Raw genomic sequence first — 21093 nt, 5'->3', positions numbered from 1 at the left:
CCCGCAGGCAGGTACTTTTAGTAATCCCAGAGGGACGCATCTCTGTTCACCAAAGAGCCTTTCTCCCGTGGAGACTGAAACAAAGACGCAAATTGCTTTGCTTTTTTTTAAAATTCGGAGCCAATGTGCCTCTTCTAGAAGCGCAGGAGCGTGTGGACAGATTTCTCACACGCCCGTCCCCTCCGGGACGCGCAGTGTGACGCGTTCCCCACAGGCAGTAAACTTGTCACGGAAATCCACTTTTCAGGGCACCTGCGCGCACGAAGACTCCAGCGCGCGCACCTGCAAAGAAGACCATGCCCCCCAAGTCTCTTTGCAACCTCTCCCAGCCCGCCGGCCAGAATCAGAGCGGGTTCTTTCCCGGGTTGTTGGACGGGGATTTCCCGCCCGCCTCCCCGGGGACCACCGCGGTGCTGGTGATCCGCTGCGTGATCCCGTCCCTCTACCTGTTCATCATCACGGTGGGCTTGCTGGGCAACATCGTGCTGGTGAAGATCTTCATCACCAACAGCGCCATGAGGAGCGCCCCCAACATCTTCATCTCCAACCTGGTCGCCGGGGACGTGCTGCTGCTGCTCACCTGCGTCCCGGTGGATGCCTCGCGCTACTTCTTTGACGAGTGGATGTTCGGGAAGGTGGGCTGCAAACTGATCCCGGTCATCCAGCTCACCTCCGTGGGGGTGTCCGTGTTCACGCTCACCGCCCTCAGCGCCGACAGGTAAGGGAACAGGTATCCGTGGGGCTGCCTAAAAAGTGCTGGAGGGGGGCGGGGAGTGCACCCGGGAAGGAGAGTGGGGCAGAAAGGAAAGGCTGGAAGGAGGAGAGGGAGTGTGCATCTGGGAATTAGAGTAAAAGAAGGTAAAGAAGACTGAGATGTGAAGCTTGAAAAAATAGGAAAAGTATTACTTTTAAAAGAACTAAAATTGCATTAGTTTGAAAGTAGCTTTAAAATTGCATATCCTAGTCTTCCTCTTCCCTTCCACACACTTTGGGAGTTTTTATTCTATTTCACAGAACAGCTATAGAATACATGGGCAATAGTGTAGCTCCCTATTGTTTTTTTTAACCTTACAAGTTTTTCAGCAACTATGGCTTTAATATGGTTTTATTGGTTTTTAGAGAGAGGAATGGAGAGGGATAGAGAGAGAGAAGCATCAATCGGCTGCCTCATGCATGCCCCCACTGGGGACCTAGCTGAAACCCAAACCTGGGCATGTGGCCTGATCAGGAATCAAACCAGTGACCTCTTGGTTCATGGGTCCATGCTCAACTACTGAGCCACACTGGCTGGGCCAATGTAGTTATCTTGTATAGGTTTTCTCTGTGTGCTTAAAAACTTAGACGTGCAGTTTTCTTATTTGGTAGCTTAACAACCTGATTAGTAAGAATGTCTTCCTTAATATTAGGGAAATGCTTGATTTCGACTTTTTTCCAAATAAGGAGAAACATCATTTACACTTAACAACTAAATTATACTATTTACTTGAAGCACAAACAACTAGAATGGTAACTGTTCTTCTGACAGATGACTTTAACATTTTGTTTGTTTTAATACCTCAAGTCAAATGATATGTTGTTTGTTTGTTTTTTCACGAACAGGCAGGTACCAAATACTTGTATTTTAAAACAGTATTGTAAAAATATATCTTTGGCATCAAATCTGCTTTTCACATATTTTAAGGGTGGGAAGTGTCCATTACTCTACCTTGCAGATCAACTAGTCCAACTGGACCATTTTCCAGGTAAGGATGTTGAGGCACAAGGAATGTATAGTAATTTCCTGGGCAGAGCTGGGAGGAGAACCCAGGCCTGCTGGACCTGGGTCTAGTGCTGCTACTGGAAGTTCTCTATAACCATGCTTTTGGGCATTTATACAGAAGGGATGAGCTGGATGGGAGTGGGGGCAAAACTGGGCATGTCCAAATTTGGAGTGATGTTCAAGTGGGCATCTTTGCATGAAGCTATAGTCCAATTCCCTTGGGGATGGAGTGTTGACTTACGCTATTTAGATAAACTATTTAACTCTGATGATTAAGGTGCTGTTCATCTTCCTCTTTAATTTACATATTAGGCTACTAATGAAAAGTAAATGCATCTAAATTTTCTGGTATTTGCAATAATACCCTTTCATTACTTTGGTTTTAGGAGTTAATTTTAATTAAAGGAAGAAAATATTCAGTGGCAATTTGAGAGCTATTGTCTTTTTAAACTGAATACTTTTGTTTGGCTTTTTGGTTTGTGTAATATTTTCTCTAAAATCATATTTCTATGAAGATCTGTGCCTTCGGATAAATTATCCATCTCATTTTGATTGACATGATTTCTATTATCTTTTTTTTTTTTTTTGGAGATTTCTTTGGATTCCATAATTAAAATGTGACTTTTTATTTTAACTACCATTCTTTAGGGAACCCATTTTAAATAGAAAATTTGAAGAAATACTAGGTAAGGACTGAGATAAAACTTAACAATTATTATTGCAATAGTTAAAATTACGATCATTATGCCTTCATTTTTAAAGGTAATATTTGGAACAAGATCCAGGGCTTAAATTTATTTCACACCATTTTTCTCTCTTGTCATGAAGACACGCAGATAAATTGGCCCTGACAAAGGTCAGAGAAAATGCTATTCCTCACACATTTACTGACTTTCAGTTTGTTATGTGAATCGCGTACTCTGTGAGAAAAGCATGGACCCTTTAATAATAATGATAAAGAAAAGTGGGTTGTCTCTTCTCCTGGGCCCAGAAGCTACTCTTGCCTCTCAGTGTGTTTTGGAAATATAAATTGAGGAACTGAAATCACTGGTGGTGAAATCACACGCTACATTCCAAAAAGTCACGCTAATGGCTTGGAAATGTTTTGTTTTATGTTGTGTGCACGTCTGTTGTTCCTCCAGAACATAGTAATCTAGGTGTTGATTTGTACCTGATCTCCTCATACTTTATCTCTCCAAACATTTTTAATTTCTTGTGGATTTGGAAATAAGAATAAGATAAATTGCACACAGCACTGTGCTAAGTGTTTTGTATGAGTGTATTATCCTCACAATACCATGAAGTGGGTACTATCATCATTACCATTTTAAAGTAAGGAAAATTAAGACTTGAAAGTAAGCAACATTTTCCTGATCTCACAGTGAAGCTAGTATTTAAAACCAGTTCAAAGCCTGCAGTCTTCACTATTAAGCACATTACTACATTTCCTCCAGGAATAAGAAATTACTATTTTTTTTTTTCTATTTAATGACAGACTAAAATATTACATTTAAAACATAGCACCAAGATTAAAAAAAATGCCAAAGCTTATTCATTAGATTCAATAGAATGGAAAAAATGTAATAAATGTAACTGCCAAATACAAAAACACACCCTGAATTCAAAATTAAGTAGTAATTGCAGCAATAGGAACACTTTAAAAAAGCCGTTATTAGAGTTTTTAAACAACAAATGCAGTTGTTTGCTAAACCAAACTAAATATTTTATTCTCATGAGATGGCTTAAATAAAGGGAGAAAAAGAAACAGGCAGATAATTAGATTTTAGCAAGCATATCCCAATATGAAGTGGAAAGTTAATTATATGTCATTGATGACAGTATCACCAAATAGCAGAGACTGAAATAAAAAATAAATATTTATGAATCTACTTTGAGGCCTAAATCACCTTGTTTGATGTGGGTGGTATGGATAACACTGTGTGGTAGTTCTGGTTATTAATCTTTGACTTCCCAAATTCTTTTGAGGAGTTTCAGCTGATTCATCCTTAGGAAAGATTGTTGTGCCCACTGGAATGTTCCTCAGAGACACTGCATAACCAGAAGGGGAGGAAAGGCTGTGCATAATCTGAAATGGTGATAGTGGTGTTACCAGTTTACTTTTAACTTTTATGTTGAAGAATTTTTTGTTAGTATATAAAAAATATACTTCTTTTGCTTGCTTGCATTAAATAGCTAATTAAAAGTATTTGCATATTCTGCATTGTGTCATTTTTACACACACACACACACACACACACACTTTCTCCCCTCTCCCACTGTTGAGACTTGTGTGCTATGTTACTAGGTAGGGGGAACCCCATAAGCCACACTTTGCTTGTGATTGACATGACAGAAATCTTCACGACCTATTACAGTAGCTGTATTCTAAACCCGGGATATCTTTCTTGAACTCTTAAAGACATTTTGGCCTCCAAAATCCCATATTTAAAATGGAAGTAATTTTTAAGAATGAGTTCTCCTTTTTCCTTTATAGCAAAAAAATTCTTACAGACTTCTAGTTCTAAAGTATAAACTTTATTATTTTGTGTACTTACAAATGTAAAACTAGAAATAAATTTCTTATGCTGTTTTTTAATATAAATGTTAACTAAAATTCATTTATAAATTTAATTCTAAAATTCTATAAGACAATAAAAGTGAAATTAATATTAATTTAATCTATCAGGTTATGTTGTTTTTCTGATACTCTATAACCAATGTTGGATTGAATACAAAAATAATGTTGCATCTAATCAGACTAAAGTGCTAATGTATTATTTCAAGCCTTTGTTTGATAGTTAGGATAAACATATTTAATTCCATAACTGAACTCATGCTCTTAGGTATGAACCCTTGAGTCATTAACATTATTTGCATTTATATCAGTGCAAACATATATTTCCTTTAGTATTATTATTTGTTAAAATGTTGAAACAGATCAAATGCAGGCCCTCTGTCTAACACTCAGGAGGCCTTGGGAAGCTTATCAGTCTTTGTCCAGTGGTGAAAGGGAGTGCCGTTATCTGTTTGCTGGTTTCTCACCATAGCTCCTCACAGAAGCTCAGGTGTTGACTGAATAGCTGGCTTTTGTTTTGTTTTTTTGGTGCATAGCCTGGGGCAGTATGCTGAGATTGGCTCAGAGTGTGCTTCTAAAGCTCTTTTGAGGAGTTTGGGCTGGCCATACATACCTAAGGCAGTATTCCACACTCACCCTACCAATAACCCAAGTTTCCAAAGTGATTGTTATCAGAGAAAAAAGTGCCTCCTCTTCTCCCGTTGCTAGTGGGAGATGGGTTCTTGGAGTTCCACTGTAAGAAGCATTTCCAGAGGCCCCATGGGAGAATGAGATATGGTAGAAAGCTTTATTTTCAGGGAATTATACCTCATTTCCCTTAGTCCAGTCATAGAAATGTAGCTCGAGTTTCAGTAAAGCTAACAGCAAAACTGTTGTTTCCTTTCCATATCGGAGCTGGGTCCACACACAATGCCAGAGAGCAGGAGCAAAAGAGCCCCACAAGCCAGGAGTCAAGCGCAACACACAAGGGGCACTAAGAAAGCGGCCTTCTTTGTGTAGGAGTGTATCCCAGATCTTCATGGACTTGCAGTGGCCATGCCCATCTGGCCAATGACCTCTGCTCGCAGGTGTGACTGACAGACCTCAGCTTCCCTAGTCATCCAAACTTTACTGGACAGGCAGCTATCTTTCCTTTATCCAGTCCCCTCCTTTCCCCCAGTGCTTTGCAGGGAACATGCCTTCCCTGTCTCAATGGTGGGAGAGGGTTGTTTCCCTTTGTTCTTTTCCTGTTATTAATAACTAGGTAATTACAAGGGTATCATGATAACTTACTTATTTTCAACTTGTTTCAAAAGAAGTTAAGGCATCTAAAAGATAAAGGTACAACTATAGTACAATGAGTATAAAAAAGGGAGGAAAACCAGGTATAGGGAAATAAAAGTTGAAAAACAGAAAGTGACCCATACTTTCACGCAATGTGAGTCCTACGGTACATTTGTCTGAGAGCCTTCTAGCTGCCAATTCAAAAGGAAAATTTGTTTTGCATAACAAGTGCCCAGTTGTTGTTTTTACATGACCATAGAAACAGGATGAATTGTAATCTGCACTTAATTTATTAGTTAATTTGAATTTATATAGATTCTCATTAGATAAAAGCTGTTATTTTTGCCTCCAATAATCAGATATATTTTATTCATTAGTCTCAAATACTTCTAGCTTATTTTCTTTTCCCTTCTAATTCACACATTAAATTAGGTGCTGTATAGTCCTTATAACATTCACACTATTGCTATTATTTATATATTGCTATCTAGGTTTTAAAGATTATTCATCCACCTTGATTGAAAACCTTTGGGACACACTATATAAAAAGAGAGAGAATGCACCAGCCTGGGGCTTATGGCATCAGGGTGCTAGTTCTGACTCTATTATGTCCAAATGTTCAAGTTGGAGAAAATGATAAAATGGCACTAAAGACATGCCCACAAATAAGTATTTTATTTATTTGCAAAATAAAAATAATGTCTTCAACTGTCGCGCTAAGGGTCTTAAGATGGGACCCTGTTACCTCCTCTCTGAGCATTGAGCAAACAGTGACGCAAAGAGAACAAGGGACACTGATAACTGGTGAGGCAACCATATGCTCAGCCCAGAGCTCCAGTGCTTGCCACTACATCTCAGACAAGTCTCTCACTTAATAACTTATGCTGGCTCTATTTGTACACTTCTCAGTGGGAAAAATGACCCTCTAAGATGTCCCTCTCAGTCTTTTGCTGGTAGTAATGCATTTGACATCTGTTCTGGCTGAGCCATAAAGTCAGACAGTCAAGTTCAACGTTTTCCTTCTTGTTAGTTGTCACCGGCAGTACAGTTCCTATTGGTGTTTTTCAAAACCCAAAATAACTTACCTTGGCCCTTTCAAATGCAGATTTCTTAGGAGGACTCACCAATTTCCAAGGTCTTGTGTAGGTTGTAGATCATAGTATATGTAACCAGATTACTTTCAGCTCTTTGGAGAACCTGACCCACACCCCCAATTCATGGACAATCTGGTATTTCCAAAGTTTATTAATTTTCTGTACCAAAGGACCCATGTCTTCATTAGATATCCTTTTATTTTTAATTTATTTTTAATTGTTGTTAATCCTCACCCTGAGAATAATTTTCCACTGATTTTTAGAGAGAGTGGAAGGGAGAGGGAGAGACAACGAGAAACATTGATGTGAGAGAGACACATTGATTGGTTGCCTCCTGCACACACCCCAACTAGGGCCAGGGAACCTGAAAACAAGGTACTTACCCTTGACTGGAATCAAAACTAGGACCCTTTACTCCATGGGCCAACGCTCTATCCACTGAGCCAAACTGGCTAGGGCAACAACCATTTATTTTTTATTGTTTGTTGTTCTTTGTTTCTTTATTATCATTCGTTTCCATATGATCAAGGTTATTTTCATTTTTATGCTCCAAAGTGATGATCCAACTTAATTTTGCTTGCTTCAAACTTAATGAGCTATCTTAACTTATTGTTTTAATTATTGATATAAAATATTAAATGTTATTAGTCCATACCCTACTCCTGATGAACACTACTGATTTATTAAGGCTCTTGGTAGTATCTTCTATTTCCAGTTACTCCTAGGTCTCATGGGGAGGAGAAATTAACACTAAACCTTCACTTCTCCCTAGCACTTCCCTTGACTCCCTTGAGTTTTAATTTTTTTTCTTATACAGATTTTCATTAAGAATCTTTTAAAACTTTCAATGTAGACCTCCTTCTTCACAGTTATTATTTGTGAAATTTTGGAGGGAATATTTAAAAAATTAAAATTTTATTAAATGTGGTTGAATTCAAATTGATTTTTGAAAAAGAACCACATTTTAAGAGAGAATGAAATGTTTACCATCTCATTTGGAACCAGATTTAGATTATGAGAGTACAACCTACAAGTGATTATAGACATTTATATAGAATCTATGAAAATGCAGTTTTAAGAGATGAATAAAAGAATATGAAATAGTACTTGTTGATACTGTTGAGGCTTAGTTTCTCTACTATAAATATGATCCATTAAGAAAGCATAATTACAGATATAAGTTAAGTCTTTGCAGTTAAAAATACCATTGACTTTATGAAGATAGCAGATGAAATGTCTAAAAATTGGTAGATAAAGCATTTAATGCTTCAGTTGTATTCTCTGTAATATGCTATAGTTGAAAAGATATCAAATCTATAATCGCAACATGTGAGTGAATTCCGAGTTTTATGCTACTGGCTTTGTAATCATTTAAGCATCATGTAATCCCTTAGTCTTGATAAGCTTTTCTGTAAAATGAGCACACTAATCAGTTTAGCAGCACAGGACTATTTTAGCAAGGGAAATAATGTGAAAGCATTTTTAAGCTGTGGGTTGCTGTGTAACTACTTCCATGTCACCTATGAGTCAAGATGACAAATGACTCACTAATTCAAATCAGTATTTATTCACACATGCAGTTAATTATCAGAAAATAGGCACTGAAGTGGAGAGCAAACTGGTTCTCTTGTACAATTAATGATGATAATCTCTTTAGCATCTATAGCCTTTCCTCAATTCCTTTATAATCATAGACTGGCTAGTTCCAATCATTGCCTTCATCAACATAAATTGTCATTATCATTCTCTTTCTTATCAAACATTTGTGTCATTTTAACGAATTAAGAACAAAGTGATTTTTCCCCCTGGTAAAGAACAATTAGAATCGCTGACCTCTCTGTAATGAGAAAGGTATTTCTCATCTTTTCCTAAGTGACATCCATATATTACATTATTTTTTTAAAAATATATTTTATTGATTTTTTACAGAGAGGAAGGGAGAGAGATAGAGAGTTAGAAACATTGATGAGAGAGAAACATCGATCAGCTGCCTCCTGCACATCTCCCACTGGGGATATGCCCGCAACCCAGGTACATGCCCTTGACCGGAATCGAACCTGGGACCTTTCAGTCCGCAGGCTGACGCTCTATCCACTGAGCCAAACTGGTTTCGGCTATTACATTATTTTTAATATGTTATTTATAATTTTAGCCATTCTACTGTACAAATATGCTTAGATATTTTTAAATGATAAATTTAGTAATTTTGTTCAGAATAAGAATTACTGCTAAAAGTTATCAATACTCTTAAAACATGATATGACACACTATGAAGGCATCTGATTCTCAAACACTGAACTTCTGCTGGGTTTCTGCTCCTCACAGATGCTGAATGTGTACGCATCACAGGGAGCCTGTGGAGAGATGCTCACTGCCACAGTCAGTCTTCCGGAGAGGTGGTTTCTAAACTTGGTTATAGTGAGAATCACTTGAAAATCTTATAAAATGCAGAATTTCTCCATTTGCAGGCTAGAGACTCTGTGCTAATGCTGTAATGTACCCCGTGAATTGCACAAAGGATGCCCCAAGAAGTCAAATTAAGGAATCATTTATTCAAAAGCCGGCGGCTACAAGGGGGCATTAGCTCTCCAAATCTCGTAGCCCCAAGTGATGACAGTAGCGAGCTTATAAAGGTAAAAACCACATCCTGCTAGACATTGGAATGTGAGGCTATCTTGTGAAAGCAGATTGGACAGAAGCAGAATTGAGCAAAGTTAATAATCTCTAAAGGTCATCTCTACAGTCTCAGTTCCTGGAGCCACTGAGTCAACGGGAAGCAATCTTTTGTGGTTCTGGTTCTCAGGCACAGAAGAATAACCTCTGTGATGTGGGCTGGCAACAAAATGGGGTGATTTATGTGAGTTTCCAGGTCTCAATCTGGAAACTGAGGTAAATACCCTATTGTTAAAGCAAGCAAGTGTGTATAGAAGCCAGGATAGCAGGGTTAAAATTTAAACAACAGTTTTTACCTGGGATGAATGTTACTATGCTGCATTGTTTCACTAGTAAGTCTGGGAGGAAATGTAATAATACTCTATTTTCAGTGCTCTCGGTGGTTCTGGAGATTGATCCAGCTTGGGCATCAGTAGACTAGACTGTTCCCATTTCTCACTTCCATACTCACAGCAACCTAATAGCCAGCAACTACCACCCCACTCTACCAAAACTGCTCTTAATAAAATCATCTCCTTGTTGCCCTGTTTCTACATAAGTTCAGTAAAGATTCATTGAGAATCTACTATGGGTCAGGCACTGTGTTACACATTACAGATAACAGCAGAGAGCAGGACACAAGCTCTGGTTTCAAGAAGATTTTTGTCTACTTTAGAGTATTTGACACAGAGGCCTACACTGCTTTTTGAAAGTCTTTTTTTAAAAAATATATTTTTATTTATTTCAGAGAGGAAAGGAGAGGGAGAGAGATAAAAACATCAATAAGAAGAAAGAATCATTGATCAGCTGCCTCCTGCACGCCCTGCCGTGAGGGATTGAGCCCACAACCTGGGCATGCCCTGACTGGAAATCTAACGGTGACCTCTTGGTTCATATGTCAGCACTCAACCACTATGCCACGCTGGCTGGGCCTTTTTGAAATTCTTTCTTTTGCTTCCATGAAATCCCCTACTGGTCAGATAGTTCACCTTGGACTTTGTTCGTCTCTGATAAATAAGTTTGGTATAAAAATAGAAACTATGGGAGGTATAACTAGAAAGCTTTGCAGACATTTATAGATGGAGATTTTTAGATGTCTTGATAACTTTACTAGTATATGAGCTAAAATGATCTAATTTTCATTATATATTGTGTAATATGATTTAATTTAATTACCTCTTTAGATTCAATTAAGACTGTATACAAATATAATAAGCAATTTTCAAAACAGGCATCAATAAAGAAGCATATATATTTACTGATATTTAATATGTGAATGATGATTATGTCATCTTTATATGAATTTTGATTGATTAGTTTCCAGTTTTCAGTTAAAGATATCTTTCTAAGATTATCTGCATGAAAAAACACATGTACTTTTTATGCATACTACTATGCTACTAAATTCAATGAGAGAGAATACTGAGGGACTATTTCATTCCTACATTTTCATAAATATTTAAAGGACGTGTGATTAAATATGTTCATATTAATTTGCACTATGTGTTTTTACTTTAAAAAATGCACAAAAGGATTGGTTAGTGTATAACATTATTTGACAGTTATAAGCTCTGGTTTAGTAGTAATAATGACCCTTTAGTAATCTGTGTTTTCAACTATAATTTCTGGTTATAAAATTTGGAATATTCTTTTTCGTTGTTGTTAATCCTCACCTGAGGTATTTTTTCCATTGATTTTTTTTTATTAGAGAGAGAATGGGGTGGGGGGGCACAAAGAGAAAAACATCAAAAACATAAATGTGAGAGAGATACCATGACTGGTTGCCTCTCAAACACAACCTGACAGGCCCTTGACCAGAATTATACCTGGGAAACTTCAGTCCACAGGTTGACGCTCTAACCACTGAGAAAACCAGCGAGAGCAATACCCTTTTTGATCAAATGTGTATCATTTAGAAGATCCATGGGATCTATTTTCCCTTTCCTGCAGGAGGTGGCTAAGGATCATCCTATTGAAAATGTGTGTCGTGACCCCCACTAGGTACTCCTTCTCCACAAAAAACTCTGGATGTGTTGCTAGCTTTACCATGACAATCTTATCAGGAAGGGAGAGTCAATACTTTTATTCCTATTTGAACTTTTCCCATCATCCTTAATGATTGTAGTGCTTCTGCAAATGTGCTTTGTTATGGGGTAGAAGTGAGAGTAGGGAAGTGACCTTTTCCTCCCTTTTAAAATCATGAAAGCCCTACCTGTTTTGGCTCAGTGGATAGAGTGTTGGCCTGCTGACAGAAGGGCCCTGGGTTTAATTCTGGTCAAGGACACATACTTCAGTTGCTGACTCCTCTCTTTTAAAATCATGTGTTTCTATCACATCTATGTTTCCTCTCTCTTCCACTCTCCCTAAAAATCAATGGAAAAATATCCTAGGGTGAGGGGTGAGGATTAACAACAACAACAACAAAACAACCATAAAGGAAAATTCAGAATATTCTTTGTTCTTTCTAACAATCTAAAAAGAAAGTCTAGTTAACTAGTCTATTTGTAGTGATCAACAACACCCGCCTCCCGCCCCATATTTCTGTCTTTCCCTATTGTTCCACGTACAAAAGAATTTTAATCAGCTTTTTCTTACTTTGATCTTAAATATGAATTGTCAGGCAATAAATATTTAACTTTTGAGGATTGGTTCTAAAATAAAGAAACCAAATAACAACAAAACAAACTTGAAACTATTCTAGAAGGAAAAGAAAATGAAACATTTTCTATATTATTTCCATAGCCATATAATAACTGGAAAACTAGAAAGAACTTCTAGAATTTGGGCTATAAGGGGTCAATGGGAGAAAAAAAAAGAGACATATGTAATACTTTCAACAATAAAAATTAAAAAAATTAAAAATATAATAAACAATCTAGAAGAAAGGAAGTAAGCTAAAGATAATAATACAGCTTAGAAAATAAAACCCCAAAGAAGATAGAGATGAGTTTGATAAAGTAAAAAATTAAGAAAGAAGAATAATTGAGATTCAATCACTGGGACTCCAGGAAGTTGATGAAATGGCATTTAGAAAAGGGTTAAATTCAGGTTAATGGAAAATCATACAAATGAAAAAAATTATTAAGTAGCAACTCTAGGAAAATCAGACATGCATATAAGAAAGAGAATGTCATAATATACCACTTAACTAGGCAGTGAGTGATATTTGTTTAGTCATAATAATCTATTGACCATTTTACTAGTATAAACAATATAACTTACTAAATCAGGAAGCTGGGAATGGGGAAAATAGAGGTTGCAGGGAGAAAATCTTCAATTACCACAATGGGATATCAAGAGCTAATATCTACAATATTTGATCTAGAAGACAGTGGCAGATTTATATTTCCTATATACATGGAATGATGTGAAATTTATTTTAATATAGGAGCCAGGTCTGAGATGTTTGTTACAAGGGACTTCTATTTTTCTTTATAGTACTCTTAGCGCTCTCTGAGTTTAAAAACAAGCAAATAAACCTCTCTGAATGTTATCAATCTGATAAAAAATTTAAACAGCAGAAAAATTAGCTCATTCTAGTTACTGATTGTAATTAAGTTTCTTAAGAAGAATGTACAAGTAAACAGAATAGTAATCAAGATGCTATGTGTGAAGTCTGGGCAAAATGCATGACTCGTGCTATTTTAATTTGGTGTTGAGGCCCTTTGCTGTTGTTCTACTTTAATTTCTATGCTTCCTATTTCACATGGAAGATCCTCCAGATCAAAATGCAAATGAGCTTCTTTCTATTGAGGGTCTGGGGATGACACTCGGATTCAAGCCCCAAAGGAGAAAGAGGCTTCCTCAGAGTGGGATTGCGGCTGAGGCCGCTCTTCCTCTCCTGGGGGAAATAGAAAGCATCCTCACAGAACCTGAAGGAGGCCTTAAATGATTGTTATCCAGCTTGAAATATTTTGAAATTTTAGGACATCAGACTAAATCAAATGTAAATAAGGAGAAGGCACAGGGTCATCACATGGTTAATATCTGCTAACTGCCAGGCACTGTAACAGGTACTCTATACATTTTTTTCTAATCATAAAATTTTGAGGGAGATGTTTTGATCCCCACTCCACAGAGGAAAGGAAAAGACCTTAAGTGATTTTCCAGTGGTTATCAGAGATACAATAACACTGCAGGTTTGTTTGACCAAAATCACTTTTATCTGTATCTTGTTAACCATGTAGGTATACTCTAACCCAGTGATGGTGAACCTTTTGAGCTCGGCGTGTCAGTATTTTGAAAAACCCTAACTTAACTCTGGTGCCGTGTCACATATAGAAATTTTTTGATATTTGCAACTATAGTAAAACAAAGACTTATATTTTTGATATTTATTTTATATATTTAAATGCCATTTAACAAAGAAAAATCAACCAAAAAAATGAGTTTGCGTGTCACCTCTGACAGGCATGTCATAGGTTCACCATCACTGCTCTAACCTAACGTATCTTCAAAGACAAATATAAATAATTTGAGGTTTACATACAATTTTGGTTTGTTTGCATTATTATTGCCCTAATGTGCTAAGTTAGCTGATGAGGGTTTGGATTGCTAAAGCCTTTATGTCCTGGAGTGGACCCTTTACCCTATGATGGTGGCAGGTGGGATGAGAGAGGACTTCATGAGGTCTCCATATCAAATAAACTTGAAATTTAAAGATAGAATATTATTCCATTTCTCTCAGTCCTTATAACTGGATGATGGGAAAAAAAAATCCCCATTTAAATTAGTCTCTAAGATTTACTGATCCTATATAATAAAAGGCTAATATGCAAATTGACTGAACAGTGGTACGACTGGTCACTATGATGTGCACTGACCACCAGGGGGCAGATACTCAACGCAAGAGCTGCCCCCTGGTGGTCAATCCACTCCCACAGGAGGAGCATTGCTTAGCCAGAAGCTGGGCTTTTGGCTGGCAAGCTCAGCAGCGGTGGTGGGAGCCTCTCCCAACTCCGTGGCAGTGCTAAGGATGCCTCGGGGGATGTCCAACTGCCAGCTTAGGTGGACATCCCCTGAGGCAGCCGGACATCCCCCGAGGGGTCCCGAACTGTGAGAGGGTGCAGGCTGGACTGAGGGACCCCCCTGCAGTGCACGATGTCGTGCATTGGGCCTCTAGTATCCTTAGAAAATAAGTGGGCGACTCAGGTTTATAAGCTAAAGAAGTGTATCAAGGTAGAATTTAATAAATATTTTGTGGGCATTTTATGGTTACTGCATATTATAGCAATTATAGTAGCAATAGATTTTTCAACAATAACAGTATTTAATTAAAAGTATTCAATAAATAATGACACTTATTGTGTAGATTTAGAAAAAAAACTTGTGAAAGCAGTAAGCAAATTACTGCAATTTGGGAAATAACAATTTCAGATATTTTTTTCTGTCTTCTTGTCTTTGGTGCTAATAAGCAATAAATAAGCAGACAGAAATGCCAGGGATCTCAGTACAAAACAGCTAGGGCATAATGGAGTTTGGCATCTCTCTCTTAGCAGGTAAGATTTCTCTTTCCTCCCTCCCCACTCCCTCCTTTTTCACTTCCTTTCTTAAGAGTAATTTGTGGCATGTTGTCTTCCCAGGTACAAAGCCATTGTAAACCCCATGGACATCCAGGCGTCAGGGGCGGTGCTGTGGACCTGTGTGAAGGCCGTGTGTATCTGGGTGGTCTCGGTGCTGCTGGCTGTTCCCGAAGCGGTGTTTTCGGAAGTGGTGCGCATTGATAGCTTGGATAATGGCAGCTTCGCAGCGTGCATACCCTACCCTCAGACTGATGAATTACATCCAAAGATTCATTCAGTGCTCATCTTCTTGGTGTATTTCCTCATACCCCTTGCTATTATTAGCGTTTATTATTATCATATTGCAAAGACCTTAATTAAAAGTGCGCATAATCTTCCTGGAGAATACAATGAACATACCAAAAAACAGGTAAGCTTGGTGTGTGTGTGTGTGTGTGTGTGTGTGTGTGTGTGTGTGTGTGTGTGTGTTGGGGGTGCCCTGGTCAGCTGCAGTACTGCTATTTTGTGTTTAATTTCATGGGTTCTCAATACCAAGATGGGTGATAACTGAGGCAGAGGGCCCTGGGACATGCACTGGCCTGAACTGGAAGGGCATTGGGGGGTCTCTAATATGTGGCCATGTCCCAGCACTGAAAAGGCCTACTAAGGTCCTGCTACTGTGCCTTCTGGGCCTACAACCATTAAAATGTAATGTCTCAGAAGAATTTTTTTACATGCAAGTGTTTATGCAAAGAACCACACAAAAATACAGAAAATTTTCACAGTTTAAGTGTACATTTATTTAATTATTGTCTTCTTCCATTAGCCCTCTAAGGTAAGGATGACAGGAAGTCTGGGAGAGGGATGAATCAGGAAAGGGCCATAGGACACTGCCTGGGGCTGGGGATGAGGGTTGGTAGGATGCCACAGTGGGAGGCTCTGGATACAGGGCAGCAGAACAAGAGTATGATCAAAGGGAGGCTGGCGTTGAAGTCATTACTTGGTCTAACTCAGCTTTATATATTTTCCTATGAAGATTGTACATTAATTTAAAAATTGCAACATGTACCTTACATACTCTTTCTTCCTTAAAGAATATGCAGATGCAGCCCTGATAGAAGGAAAACTTATGTTAATCCACAAAGAGATGGAAATACTGTCCTTATGGGGCAAAGTTTCAAATTGTGCATTTGTGCACTCCTAGCGAGGGCCTTCTTCCACAGGCCCAGCGAGGTGATAGGTGACTGCTCCCTAATTTGAATGAAGACAAGTTGAATGGCAGATCATTAGAACTTGCAGGACTGTAGATGGAGACGCAGGCTGGGGCGTCAGGCACTTCAGCAACAGCAGCGTCTCCTAAAGGTTTCTGGCTTGGAAGGTCGCCTCTATTTATTGATGACCATCAACATCAGAGATCCATGTCTGCTTCAAAGTCTTAAAAAAAATCACCAAGCATTAAAGCAATTGTTAGATAAATTAATAGATTTATTGTCTAAATATCTGGCATAATTGAAGCAACAATGTCCACGTCATGTGCTTTTCCTTTTTATATAATTCTTTAATTCAGAGCCTGGGGAGCTGGTTTCTAGAGTTGGGTTCCTCTTACCCACCCCACGATCATTTTTTTCTTATTGGCCTTAGTTCTGCCTTGTTTTTGTAAATTTCCCTAGTGAGGTTTTTAAACTCAGGGTGGGTAATTGTGCTTGACATCTGTTGAGAAGTAATCTCAATGCAAACAGCCTGCCTGTGCTTTTGACCGCCCAAGTATAGATTGCCATGAAATTCTTGCACCCAAGCTCCACCTGCTAGGAAGGACACGGCTCAGTAACATAAATTTCACATTGACCCTCTTAATATTGCCGGGTTGCCTAAGATGCCCCAGGGAAACACCGGGAGTGCCACGTTCTGCTTTCTAAACTACACTCTTCTGCACTTGCCCCTTCCTTTGCTGTCGCCGCTTATCCCCTATGCCAGACCTGTTTGATTCCTAAACATTTCCAGTCTCCTCTGGCATATTCTTGTTGACTACCATTAGTTTTAGCTCATGTTGCTTACTACTAATATCTTTTGATAAATTGTTTTCACATTCATGTTGGCTTATGTAAATATTTGAACAAATCAGGCAAATATCAGCTAACCTTGGACTCTAGAATATCAGAAAATGATATTTAGATTTAAAAAGATCAATATCCAATATTTGAATTGTGTCTATTTATCACATTCCTGAAAACCTGCCTATAAAATAATAAACCCAGTATGTAAATTTTATGAAAATAAATAAAACGATATATTTTATTTTTAAAGGTAACTAACCCAGTAATACTTATTGACAGTTATGTCAGGTGTTTTGGATTTATGAATCTGGAATTAAATCCCAAGGTTTTAGTGTGCGCAGTCAGGGTTAAAAAAAGTTATACCTTATTTTAATAGGTGTATTTTTCCTACTAAAATACCCTGATTTAAAAAAGAAATTCTAAGGTTGACTATATTCTACGATTCATTAATCCAATGGATTTAATACAAATAGAAGAGGTTTATAATTAAAATGAACAAAATAACTTTAAGCTAGAGGAAAGTATTTTAAAATAAGAGACTTTTTTTTTTTTTTTTTTTAAAGATCACAGTTTTCACATAAAGACATGGCCATTTCTTAATATTTTATTATCTAGTCTTGTATAAACTGTGAAATTTTATGAGTGGGAACAGTGTAGTGACCACAATAGGCTGTTGAAATCATCCCATTGTTGAGGAAAATAAATAGTTTTGGTATTTTGGGTGTGTTAATGTGCTAATAAGCTTACCCCTATTATATCATGAGTTTGGGATGTGTCTGGCTCCCCTTTCATTTTAACCAATGGGCCTTTTTCCTGTATTTGCAGATGGAAACTCGGAAACGCCTGGCTAAAATTGTGCTGGTCTTCGTGGGCTGCTTTGCCTTCTGTTGGTTTCCAAATCACATCCTCTATATGTATAGATCTTTCAACTATAACAAGATTGATCCATCTCTGGGCCACATGATTGTCACTTTAGTAGCCCGGATTCTGAGCTTTTGCAATTCTTGTGTCAATCCATTTGCCCTGTATCTACTCAGTGAAAGCTTTAGGAGGCATTTCAATAGCCAGCTCTGTTGTGGGAGGAAGTCCTATCCAGAGAGATCAACCAGCTACTTAGTCAGCTCTTCTGCAGTGCGTATGACATCTCTGAAAAGCAATGCTAAGAACCCGGTAACCAATTCTGTTTTGCTAAATGGGCACAGCATGAAGCAGAAAATGGCACTGTAATTTTGGCCACGCAGCTTGCTACCTGGAAATAACTTACTTGTTTTATTTCTACTGAGCAGAGCAAAACTAAATAATTTTCTTTCTTAATATTTCTGAGTGAATTCATTAGACAATTTATGGTTGACTTAGAAAAGGCAAGACAAACATAGCTAACATTTTTCTCTGAAAAGAACTGGAAATTACATAAATATACAGAGTGGCCAGATTATTGTGTCCACCTGACGTTTGTAGGCAAATTAGCTATAATTTCGTGCTGAAGTTGCTAGAGGGCCAGATCATTATAAACATCTGAATAGCACAACATACCTAAGTATCGTTGCTGATCAAGTTCATCCTATCATGTTGATGGCATATCCCAATGGAGATGGCTTCTTCCAACAAGACAATGCGCCATGCCACGGTGCTCATATTGTGCAGGAGTGGTTTCAAGAACATGAGGGAGACTTTACCTTGCTTAGGTGGCCCCACAATCACCAGATCTCAATCCAATTGAGCATTTGTGGGACAAAGTTAAAAGAGCCATCAGGCAGCTGGTTCCACAACCATCAAATCTCACAGAACTGGACAGTGCTATTCATCAGGCATGGTGTCAGATTCCTTGCATTACCTTTCAACATCTCGTGGAGTCAATGCCAAGAAGAATTGCCACAGTATTGAAGGCAAAAGGTGGCCCAACGAAGTATTGATGAGGTGGTCATAATAATTTGGCCACTCAGTGTGTGTGTATATATATATATATATATATATATATATATATATATATATTTAACATTAAAAGGGATTCAAACACCAATTCTACATGAATATAAATAATCATTGCTTCAGGATTTAAGCTGTTGCTAGAGCCAATGCTAGTGTTATCTTAAATTTGTTTTATCTTGAAGCAGGAAATAAATTTCTATATTGACTCAATGATTTAATGAGTCTAATATTCAAACGTCTAATCTTTGAAATACAAGTCATGTTTTTGGGTGAATTTTATTTATACTTAATGCATGTATGTATTTCCTTTGTTTGAATAAGATAATAGGAAATCCAAAGGTGGAGCTTAATCAGAAGCCAATATTTATTGTGATGTTTTGTGTGATAAACCATGATTTCTAGAAATAACCTATCTGTAACTTCTAGGTTTGCAGGTATTTATATTATAAATAGTAAAATAGAGGTCATCTGAATAAGATTTACATTATGAATGTAAAATAGGTATCATATGTTCCAAATGTAAAACTGTGACACAAAAATTGGCACGGCCTTTTTTGAATATATTGCTAAGTCCCTGACTATTTGGATGATTCTGTATAGCTATGATAAGATTTGTGTAATTCTGGAGAGTTCATCCATCTACTCTTCTTTTCTTGTAACAGCCACCTGACAAGGCAACTTTACTCTGCGTGGCCTCGTAGCTTTATCTGAATAAATGTCTTGGGTTTCTTTTGCCAAAATAAAATTCTAAAGCTAACCCTTCTTAGTATTATCAATAACTCTAATATTTGAATTAATGTATTTCATACTATTTCTCTTTCCGAATTTGTTGAGTAGAAAGAAAACTTGGCTAGTATACTAAGCCATTTATTAAACAACCCTAACCTACACTATTTATGATATAAAACTCTCAATTGTATGCAGCAATGGGAAGAATAAACACATACAAATTGCCAATCATGAGAATGAATATTAATGAAATGTTTTCTGTGTTCTTAGCTTAATCCTAAAGCTTTACATGTACTATCATATAATCCTTAAAAAAACTCCTGAGGCGAAAAAGAGAAGGATCCAATATTGATAGTGTATGAAGTTACACAATTTGGAATGTCTCCATTACAAAACACACACACACACACACAATGTTGCAAATTTTACAAAAATACTTGATGATATGAGCACATTTCCAGGGCTCTGAATTTAAGCTTAATAGACTTCATAGTAAATCCACTTCTGAAATATGTCTTGTTATTATCTTTATTTTTAAAATTAGGAAACTGAAGCTCAGATATTACAAAACTTAAAGAGGATTACACAGCCATTGAAAGGTAGGATTTAAGACTGGTTACCACACTGTGGTGCCTGCACCCACTATTCCACCACCACTCAGTCATGGCTTTCTTTTGTCTTGAATAGTTGTTCTCAATCATTGAGAAAGTTGTAGATCCACTCATTAGAAAGGTGCAAGATATTGCACACAAATTTTGTATTGACTCTGGGTATTATAAATTTTTAAGATTCGTCCATTAAAATTTAAAGAACGAAGGCTAATCTTTGGCCAATGCAGAATCTTTTTTCTTGCTGATATTACATTGATGATAGAAATATACATATGAAAGACTGCAAGATATATACATTTGCAAGACCCCTTTAGTTTCATATATATATATATATGTATATATATATATATATGACACAAAAATTGGCATGGCCTTTTTGAATATATATACAAATTACTTTAGGTAGATATATGAAGCTAAGGGACATACATCTTAAGTATAAAGTACTGATAATTTAAAGTTTAAGAGAATAAGATTTTCAGATAATCTTTTATCTGATTTGATTTTCAGGAATGAAATATATTTATTCATTATATACTTTAGAAGATTTTATTTATACATATTTTGTTAAGAATATTTTTCTATAGTGACACTAGTGAAGTAAAAATGGCAATACAAATTTCAGTTTTCTCTTTTAAAAAAAAGAATTTTAACAGTAGCCAAATAAACTCTTGGCTGCATTTAAAATTTTTCCTTCTGGTCACTATTTATATTAATAGTGAAAGTCAGACTTTCTCTTGAGGTTGGTCCCTGTTTTGTTAGAATCAGTAAATACTTACAACTCTGTTCATAAATTAATAGTTATAGGACTGTGCAACTTTTTTTGAATCTGGCTGCTGTACTCTACTGCTGAGTTAGAATTCCAGTTAACTCACTGTTATGATTTTTTATTTTCAAGAAGTCCTGTGAATTGTACCATTTTCTTA

At 37.1% G+C, this 21093-nt stretch overlaps 1 protein-coding gene across 1 annotated transcript; it reads left to right on the top strand.

Annotated features, from left to right (window-relative positions):
• The first annotated feature begins 296 nt into the window (after positions 1-296).
• NMBR (neuromedin B receptor) lies at positions 297-18125 on the top strand. The gene is made up of 3 exons (XM_036316176.1): positions 297-718; positions 14926-15274; positions 17724-18125. The coding sequence occupies exons 1-3, from the start codon at positions 297-299 to the stop codon at positions 18123-18125; spliced, it is 1173 nt and encodes a 390-aa protein (XP_036172069.1).
• The last annotated feature ends 2968 nt before the right edge of the window (positions 18126-21093 follow it).

Source organism: Myotis myotis, unplaced genomic scaffold, assembly GCF_014108235.1.
Source record: "Myotis myotis isolate mMyoMyo1 unplaced genomic scaffold, mMyoMyo1.p scaffold_m19_p_7, whole genome shotgun sequence".
In the NCBI taxonomy this organism is placed as follows: domain Eukaryota; kingdom Metazoa; phylum Chordata; class Mammalia; order Chiroptera; family Vespertilionidae; genus Myotis; species Myotis myotis.
The sequence above is the reverse complement of the archived record's forward strand: the minus strand, read 5'-3'. Positions and strand labels throughout refer to the sequence as shown.

Excerpts from the sequence above, each read along its gene's own strand:
- NMBR (XM_036316176.1), top strand. The coding sequence starts at position 297 with ATGCCCCCCAAGTCTCTTTGCAACCTCTCCCAGCCCGCCGGCCAGAAT. Across the intron at positions 719-14,925 it reads ACCGCCCTCAGCGCCGACAG|GTACAAAGCCATTGTAAACC; the intron begins GTAAGGGAACAG and ends TTGTCTTCCCAG. Across the intron at positions 15,275-17,723 it reads ATGAACATACCAAAAAACAG|ATGGAAACTCGGAAACGCCT; the intron begins GTAAGCTTGGTG and ends CTGTATTTGCAG.